At 37.7% G+C, this 9,888-nt stretch overlaps 1 protein-coding gene across 5 annotated transcripts in view; it reads right to left on the bottom strand.

The window, feature by feature from the left end:
* The window catches only part of BICD1 (BICD cargo adaptor 1), a 284,444-nt gene that overhangs the window by 34,440 nt on the left and 240,116 nt on the right, over nucleotides 1-9,888 (bottom strand). The window contains exon 8 of one of the 5 annotated variants that reach the window (XM_040345757.1): nucleotides 4,491-4,854. The exons of 2 other annotated variants lie outside the window; for them this stretch is intronic. In XM_040345757.1, the coding sequence (XP_040201691.1) occupies nucleotides 4,491-4,854 (364 nt within the window). Of the gene's footprint in view, nucleotides 1-3,020; nucleotides 4,855-9,888 lie in introns of those variants that run through there. 2 more of the 5 variants (XM_040345756.1, XM_040345754.1) reach the window with 2 other exon arrangements.

The raw sequence follows: 9,888 nt of genomic DNA, 5'->3' as shown, positions 1-9,888 counted from the left end.
ATTAACTGGGGCTCTACCTAAAGACCCTGAAGAAGTATAAGAATCGTATACCAAAGAACACAGGAGGGACTGTGAAGATATGAAAATATACCTAATGGGCCAGATCCAGAAAGAGAGTACGCTGGCGTATCTACTGATACGCCGGCGTACTTTCAAATTTCCCGCGTCGTATCTTTAGTTTGAATCCTCAAACCAAGATACGACGGCATCTGGGTTCGATCCGACAGGCATACGGCTTCGTACGCCTTCGCATCGTAGATGCAATACTTCGGCATCCGCTGGGTGGAGTTTGAGTCGTTTTCCGCGTCGGGTATGCAAATTAGCTTTTTCCGACGATCAACAAACGTACTCGCAGCCGTCACATTCTCTTACGTCGTCATTAGTCGGCTTTTTCCGGCGTATAGTTAAAGCTGCTATTTTGGGGCGTATAGATAGACTTGCCATGTTAAGTATGGCCGTCGTTCCCGCGTTGAAATTTGAATTTTTTTTATTTTTTGCGTAAGTCGTCCGTGAATAGGGATGGACGTAAGTCACGTCTAAGTTAAAAAAATGACGTCGTTGCGACGTCATTTCGCGCAAAGCACGGCGGGAAATTTCAAAACGGAGCATGCGCAGTTCAATCGGCGAGGGGACGCGCTTCATTTAAATGAATCACGCCCCGTAATCGCCGATTTAAATTCCGCCGCCAGAAATACACTATGCCGCCGTAACTTTCGGCGCAAATTCTTCCAGGATTCGACTTAAAGCCAGGTAAGATACGGCGGCGTAGCGTGTCTCTGATACGCTGCGCCTATCCATTTCTTTGTGGATCTGGCCCTATATGTCATGTGTATATATATATATATATATATATATATATATATATATATATATATATTCGTTGAAGTTGAGTTCCCCCAGTATATGAAGATGTTTTTCTCTTAAGTGTTTCTGAATTCTTTTGGTATTGCAACATGTTTTTGTGCCTTGACTGTCTCCAGAAGACATGAGATGTTCTGCCAATAACATGATAAGTATTCTCAGAAAAGAGATTGTTTTGGAAAGCCCCTTCCCCTCTTGAATTACTTTTTAATTACTCCTTTGATATAATCCATCTTTCTTCTGTTAAAACAACCTTTCACTTAACACCCTAGTTAGGCCATGCTGACCAGATATAATATTATCACAGATAATAAAGAATGTATTGTGTAATCTGTACCTTGGGCTTGCGCCGTACTTGTTATGATTTCCTATAAAAGCCTGTAACGTTTTGTATTCTGTATCACAACCCCTTGGAAGGTGTGATCCTCTGTACAGTGTATTCTGAAGTAAACATACATTTAAGACGAATGCAATTTGATTGGCGTTGATGTCCTTTATTCAAAGACTCTACTTATCACTTATTAAAAATGGGGCACATATTTTAAATGTAATTGTGTAATTTTCCCAGGCAGCCAGCTGCATGAATGCTAAAAAAGAAAATCACCTTAGTGATTCACAGAACTAGCATCAATTGTATCCCATTCAGAAACGTATCCTTTTGGTAGTATCACAAATTTATTTAGCTGAAATGTTAAATTTTATTGGAAAACACACAAATTCTAGCACTGTTATTTGAAAAATAATAGATAATAACTTAAGATATTTATATGCAATGATGAAAGAAAGTGCATTATCTAATCCTAAACTGTTCACACAAAACTTCTTAAACTATCTAACAATACAAAGCTGTGCACAAAGTAAAACACAAACATGTCACATGCATCAAGTGCTTTAAATTAGCAATGCAGCTTTAGAGCCGACACCTAATGGTGACACAAGTAAGTTTTAGACATTTTAGATTTTGGTGCACATGGGGAGCCCTAATAATGCGTTCCCTGTCCACCTAAACCATGGGTGCTCAACCTATGGCCCTCCAGTTGTTGCGAAACTATGAGGTATTGCAAGTCTGACAGTTACAAGCATGACTCCCAAAGGCAGAGGCATGATGGGACTTGTAGTTTTGCAACAGCTGGAAGGCGACAGGTTGAACACACATGCTTAGATCCTAAGCCAAGCCACTGCCCTAACCTAGCAGGTAACAGTTCAATGCCAAAGCCTCTATTGGCTGCTGAGGCTTCAGCATTGTTGATTGTGAGGGGCAGCACCTGGCTCCAGAGTAGAGGCTTTTTAGCCTTGTAATGGAGCAGAAGTCAAAACCCAAGTTGACAGACCATCAGAGATCATAGAGTTTAATCACTTTGAAAGCAATCTGGAAAATTTAGAAGGTGCCTGCTCTACATCCATATTGCCTGTTTCATGAATAGACATCTCCTTAAAATGACATTTGTAATGTTTACAGAATTTCTGAACTATTTTTTTTTTACAAGGAGCACCGTTGTATCCTGTTTTTTTCTGTAATTAAAGCGGGGGTTCACCCTATCGACAGGAAAAAAAATTTTTTTTTATCTTTTACCTTTAAATCAGGCACTGTAGCGCGAGCTACAGTATGCCTGTCCCGAATTTTTTCCCCCCATACTCACCTTGTAGTCGTCCATCGAAGATACCGGGGAATGGGCGTGCCTCTGGAGACGGAGGATGATTGACGGCCGGCTCTGGCGCGTCACGCTTCTCCGGAAATAGCCGAAATAGGCTTGGTCTTCACGACGCGTGCGCATAGCCTGTGCGCACGCGCCGTGAAGAGCCGAGACCTACTCCGGCTGTCTTCGGGGAGAGTGACGTGCCAGGGCCGGCCGTCAATCATCCTCCCTCTCCATAGGCACGCCCATTCCCCGCGGGAGCCGGAATCTACGATGGACGACTACGAGGTGAGTACGGGGTTAAAAAAATCGGGACAGGCATACTGTAGCTCGCGCTACAATGCCTGTCTCGATGGTAACATCATGGGATTGTGGGTGAACTACCGCTTTAACTTGGTCTCATGGAATGCAAATATTAATTATTAAGGACTTAAACCAAAAGTGGCAACATTTAAGTCCAAAAAAAGTAAATCTTTTTGCCTTGCTCCATAAAACCTAAAATAATTCCCACCATACCACATAAACAAAAATATCATTAAAGTAACCTACAAAGGAAATCAGCAATACTATATATGTACGCAAAGGTTGTTGTATTTTTATTTTTTATAAATTAAAATTATAACATGAAACATAGACAACTGTAAAGAATTTTGCATAAAATACGTGTACAACTGTAAAGAATTTCGCATAAAATAAGTGTACACAATTTTACTAACAGTCTTAGCGTCATTGAGGTTAGACCCTGAAAATAAATTTCCTTCATATATGTGCAATTTTTATGCTATATATATACAGTTATTAAATTATCTTCTTTAGCATTAGCGTAAGTCTAAAACAGTGCAAGTCTTTTTGTTATCAACATTGTTTACCGAAAGATGGAAACAAGCAATTGAGATCTATCAATACAAAATGGAGTTAATCAGAAGCCTACAGAATCCATTGGTCAGCCTGAATAGTTGCTTTCTGTTTTCAACACATTAGGCTGCCAAGCTGAATTGGCTTAGGTCTTACATGAGAACAGCTGTCAAAGAATATTCAGAAGGAAAACAGAATGTCAATGTGCTCACAAATAAGGATACATTCTGGTAGGGTGGCTGGATATTATACAGGAAATGTAATGATGTTGATAAGTGTATTAGAAAAATGAGGCATCACGTCACTATTAAACAGTCATTAATAGGCCTCAAATAATGATGTTGGCATTGGTCCATATTCACATACCCATACTATACCTCTGCCTAGTCAAGAAGAAAAAAACCCAAACAACACTTATCTTTTGTCATAAAAAAATGTTCTAGGCTGTAGAAGGCCCAGTGTTTCTTCATGCTACACCTCTTTCAATGAAATAAATCATGACCTTCTAACAGTTTTAAAAATAACGACTTCTTCCTGCAAAACATACTGTTAGTCACAGCATTACAGCACCAAAGCACCCGTTGTTACTCCATACATTGTTAGTGATTAGTAAAGAAAGGCCACTTTGGAAAACCAACACATTAAAAACAGGACTATTCAAACTGTGCTTTATATTTGTGTTATAAAACAAACTTCCATCAAATTGCCATTATGTCTAACATTCCTCCTGAAACCCCATGCTCTGAGCTCTTCTCCAGAATAAAGCTGAACCCTCAATTTGTGCTATGTTCTATACTACCTATACTTTTTGTTCTTCAAACTTTGATTCCTGCATGTTATATACAATTTGAAGGTCAATTGCACAGAACATCCACCAACATTAGATTGTATATTTCTGCCCCAGTATTTTAAGGTTAATTGTTACAGTATATCTTTATACTTTTTTTTTAACTTACTGATTTGACTCTGGACTAAGCAATGATTCACTGAGGGCAATGTGTTCTGTGTAACTAGGGTAAGACAGAAGCCTTGGAGGGAGTACCCGGGTTGCCTGAAGCCTTGATTCAATTAATGGATAGTTAGTCTGGAGATGCTGCATGTATCTGGGAGATGATGCAGCGAGAAGGGAGCTGTTACCTTTTTGTCTGGTACAATGAGAAGTGGCAGAAAGAGAGTAAGCATCTCTGGTTCTGGGTGATGACGGTGTCGATGATGAAGCTGTAAAACCGAAGAGGTTCCTTTGTTGCCGGGAGATAGGAGATTCCTCACAGTAAGGAAAGGTTTGGCTGTAAGTTGTAGAGAAGCATTGTGTATTAAGCTGTCCAGTGCTCCTTGAGGCTGATAGCTGGTGCAAGAGGAGTGTAGAGGACTTCTCTGGGCTGGAGTTGGCTGATGATGAAGCTGTTGGAACCCTGAGTGGTGGCCTGTCCTGTGATGCTTGGAACGGAAGCTTGCTGCAATAGGTGTGAAGCGGGTTCCTGCCAACTGGAGCTGGGAACTGCTGCAAAGACAGCAAACGTGTTACCTGGGGTTGGTGGATGGACGATGCTTTCACAGCTTAGCTGTTGCTACCTGATGCTTGGAAACACTGGTGTTTTTCTTTGCGCTTTGATCGTTTGGCTTAAGTTTAATTAAGTGTAAATGTGAATTTCTACTTTAATATAGGAAAGCCTAATAGACTACCAGGTGGCCATGGACCACTATGTGTTTCCATTCATAAACAGGACTTGGTATTTTTGGGGAGCTTAACATTTGCTATGTAGATACAATGATATGCTCTTTGGCTGGTTTAGTGTGATATTTATCTAAATGTTTACTATACCCTTTCTCTGACCTCATGTGGAATATAATTTTTGCAGATATTTTGTCTTTTTTTTATCAGTGATTATTGTTGATCTATATTAACGTTGTGGAGCAAAATGTTATTGGCTAATACTCTACATTTAAAGACTAATAAAAAAAGTTTTAGCACATTTGTTCCCAAGAGGAACACTAGCTCACTGTACCATTTGTCTGCTTTGACAGCAGACATTCTAATGAAATATATTGTTAAAAAACTGAGAATTCAAATATCTTGTTAAGAATTTTTATTTTTATTTATAGGGTATGCTCTCCCATTAAAACATATTGCAAATGACTACATTTATATTGATTTTCAGGTCTTGGCAATACTCATAAATATATTTAATATAATGTATTTAGCACCTCATAACTACAAGATGTGTTTTATGTATTGGCCCATTAAAATAATTTTCATAGCTTTTCAGAAAAATCTCATGACCACTATGTATCTAGATCAGCTATGACTTTCATATTGTATTCCCATTTAGATCACTGATGGCTATAACAGACTAACTTTGATAGAGCTAGTAGTGTCAACCAAAACAATGTACACTAGTACAATGTTAAGTTCTAGATAACTGACGTTTGGTTATAGTTTTGACATGCCATATTATACTGTGTTAAAAAAAGCAATACACCTTCCACTTGAAGTGAATGTTCCTATGACTAATATTCATGTGAATGCAAGTAATTAGTTGAATTATCTGTCTGGTTCCCAATGACTGCATTCTCATATATTTTTTGATGTTTACACCACAAAATGGCAGACATGGTGTAAACTGTGCACACTTTGGTGTTAATTTACTAAAACTGTAGAGTGTAAAATCTAATGCAGCTGTGCATGATAACCAATCAGCTTCTAACTTCAGCTTGCTCAGTTAAATTGTAAGTAAACCCACCTATCATTTTCAGCCAAGGAAGCTGCCATCTTGGCCTATGTTTAATCTTCAACTGCCATGGTGCTGCACATGTGATCAGTTATGACACCAGCCATTGGATGGTTTGACAGTTTGGTTGAGAGCACAACCAATGTGACAGTTAGCAATCCTGGCATGCCGGAAATGTAACTGCTTTTTTAAACTGTTAAATCGATGGGTTTACTTCCGCTTTAAGCTTTGGCAAATAAACCTGGAAGCGGATTGGTTTCTCTGCAGAGCTGCACCAGACTTTGCACTCTTCAGTTTTGGTAGATCAACCCCTATGTATGACATTTAGCTATAGTTATACAAAAAGCTATGCGGGAAATGTTTTACCAGTTAATGCACTACACATGTTTAGTAAGCAAATACTAAATGAAAAAATGTTTTAGTATAATAAACAAATTATAAACTAGGCAGACTATAAGATGTTCTGTGCAATGGGCTTCCAAACATCTGAACTAAATTACATCTGAACTACGAATAAGAAGTTAAATCAGTGGCATATTTCCAATGGCTAGCAATCTTCCAAACCCTTCAAATCCAGTACAGGCAGTAATTGTTGAGCCAATGTTCAAATTTTTCACAATTTAAAAAGGTGTGTAAACCCTAACAATTAACTTTTCTTATTTGCTCCCTTTTGGTCTGCTAAGTATACTATTGGAATCTTATATGTCTTTTGGACAAGTGGAAACATTAAATATTGATGCTGCCAGAAATCTTGTGAGCTGATAAACCTGTGCTTGTTGCCTCTACTGCAAACTTATTTGTTTACACTGTTTACAGCTCTCTCTGTGCACTATAAAATAACTTCTCCAATGTTGGGAAAAAGGAGATGGGTAGTACACACTTCCTGTCCTAGGGTGACAATGCTACTTCTTCCTAGATACCGGTATGGTGAGTGAGCATTGCCATCCAGAAGACTGAAAGTGTATTACTAGCAGGATCAAAAGGTGAAAATAAAAAAAAAAAAACATGAAAAAAATAAAACGAATGCAGCCATCACATGTAAGGACTAGTAAGCTTATTTTTATATATTTATTATTTACATTTTTGTACTTGAAATTAGATACACAATTTTCACCCAGTTATAGGTGCAGCTAACCTGTAGACTGCAGTTTTATCAGCAGTATATTCAGTATATAACAGTCATGCTTGATACAAATAACAAGTATAAATTTCTATCAAACTGCCTAAATTGTCTCATTTAATGTAAATATTGTTTATGAAGCAACATACAATATGTCATTCGAAAAGCTATATAATATGTCATGAAAAATGTAAAAACAAGGATTTGGCCATAAAAAGATATCAGAAAGTATGAAATAAAAAATGTCATAGAGGTACCTAGGAACTATACAATGACATATTTTGTTAGAGCATGAAATCTAAACTATCTACCTATAGTGTAAGTTTCTAAATACAAAGATGAATGTATTAAATTAGAAAAAGACTAACTTAAATAAAACCAAGAATCTCAAGTATTTTTTTAATTTAATCATAAAAATGTTTTTTTAAGTAGGCTAAAATATTTGCGAGAGACACTGCCAAATGACTTTATAACTTTTTTTGAAGGTTAACTTGTCCTCATTATTGTGAGTTATTTTCAATACGTATCAAATCAAGCACCACAGAATGTTTTCTTCAAATTGTTCTTATGGTGTTATCTTCAGAATTCTTAGACTTTTGCCAGAAATTATATTCCATTGACGTAGATGTTCAGTGAGTAGCTGCTGCTTGATTGAGGTTATATGTTTAATTCTGAAATGGTTCCACAACAAAATGTGCAAAAACATTCCTTAAAATATTTTACACTATGATTTAGGTTCATACTTTTGGAAATATTGATAAAAAAAGTAAAGTTATTAACAATACTTTCAAAGTTCATGATTTGAACTTAAGTTTTAATTGTTAAGTTACGTTTTATTTGGAATATCTGGAAATTACATAAGACTTTGAGAAAAAAATTGATACTAAACAAATTCCCCTTTTTTGGAAAATAATAATATGAACTACAGCAGGAAATATTAAAAGGTCATGTGACTATTAATTCTCCTTTCAAAAGCAATCTTTAGATTGGAGCCCTGCAATAAAAAAGTATTTTACGATAAATTCTGCAGTATCTCTAAACAGCAGTTGCACCATAGTCCTCCTGTTTAAGTTCTAAATTATCTAGAAGTTATACAGAATCTGAGGCTGATGTTTTGGCACATAGTTCCAAGAAATAATCGGTTCCTTGATCTTGATGTAAGCTTTACACAACCCTTTAATAATAACTTGTTTTATTGAACATCTGAAAGATGAAGATTCTGAATTGAAAAGCTGTTGATTTTCATGCTCGATTTCTCTCTGGTATCGTTGCTCTTTTACGTTATCTTGAATAAGTAACATTCCCTGAGGCTTGGATGCAGGTTGCTCTTCCATTTTTATAAAGAAAACTAGCATTCTTGTCACCTGTGCATTCATTTATGATGGTGACACTGAAGAATTCCACTATAGATGCCTCCGATTACAAAGTCAAGTAGTTTGTCATTTACGTTTTCTGCTCCGTCAGTTGGCATGACCCAGATTTAACGATACCATGTTTTGTAAGATTCATGCGCCAGAAAACTGGGATAGGTTAACCTTCTGCATTATTAAAGCTGCAAGTCTTTCAAGCTGCTTTATTGAGTAAAGAACTTCATTATATGTTATTTTATAAACACAATACCAAGAACAATCCCTAATTATTGGTGTTGCTAATCGGAAAACAAATTTGGTATTTGAAATTTCACTTTTAATGGCGCTACCTTGGACACCACAATCCTCTTGTACTAGTATTATGGAATGGCCATTGATTATTTATTAAGATACACTATATTACCAAAAGTATTGGAACACCTGCTTTTACACGCACATGAACTTTAATGGCATCCCAGTCTTAGTCCGTAGGGTTCAATATTGAGTTGGCCCACCCTTTGCAGCTATAACAGCTTCAACTCAACTGAAAAGGCCTGGCACACAGTCTCCGCTCTAATTTATCTCAAAGGTGTTCTATCGGGTTGAAGTCAGGACTCTGTGCTGGCCAGTCAATCTCCTTCACCCCAAACTTGCTCATCCATGTCTTTATGGACCTTGTTTGTGCACTGATGCGTGATCGTGTTGGAACAGGAAGGGGCCATCCCCAAACTGTTGCCACAAAGTTGGGAGCATGAAATTGTCCAAAATGTTAAGAATTCCCTTTAGTGGAAATAAGGGGCCAAGTCCAACCCCTTAAAAACAACCTCACACCATAATCCCCACTCCACCAAATGATTTGGGCCAGTGCACACAACAAGGTCCATGAAGACATAGATGAGCGAGTTTGGGGTGGAGGAACTGGACTGGCCTTCCCAGAGTCCTAACCTCATCCCGATAGAACACCTTTGGGATGGATTAGAGCGGAGAATGCGAGCCAGGCCTTCTCGTCCAACATCAGTGCCTGACCCCACAAAGCTCTTCTGGAAGAATGGTTAAACATTCCTATAGACACACTCCTAGACCTTGTGAACAGCCTTCCCAGAAGAGTTGAAGCTGTTATAGCTGTAAAGGGTAGGCCAACTCAATATTGAACACTACGAACTAAGACTGAGATGCCATTAAAGTTCATGTGCGTGTAAAAGTAGGTGTCCCAATACTTTTGGTAATATAGTGTATATTGACTGGTTGTTTGACCTTGCCCTTCCCACCGCAACTTGATTTTAACACATGCAGATTGGTGTTTATTATAAAAATTCAGATAAAAATCATCACAGCAA

This window comes from Rana temporaria, chromosome 3, assembly GCF_905171775.1.
Source record: "Rana temporaria chromosome 3, aRanTem1.1, whole genome shotgun sequence".
Classification (NCBI taxonomy): domain Eukaryota; kingdom Metazoa; phylum Chordata; class Amphibia; order Anura; family Ranidae; genus Rana; species Rana temporaria.
This window is presented reverse-complemented; position numbering and strand designations above follow the sequence as displayed.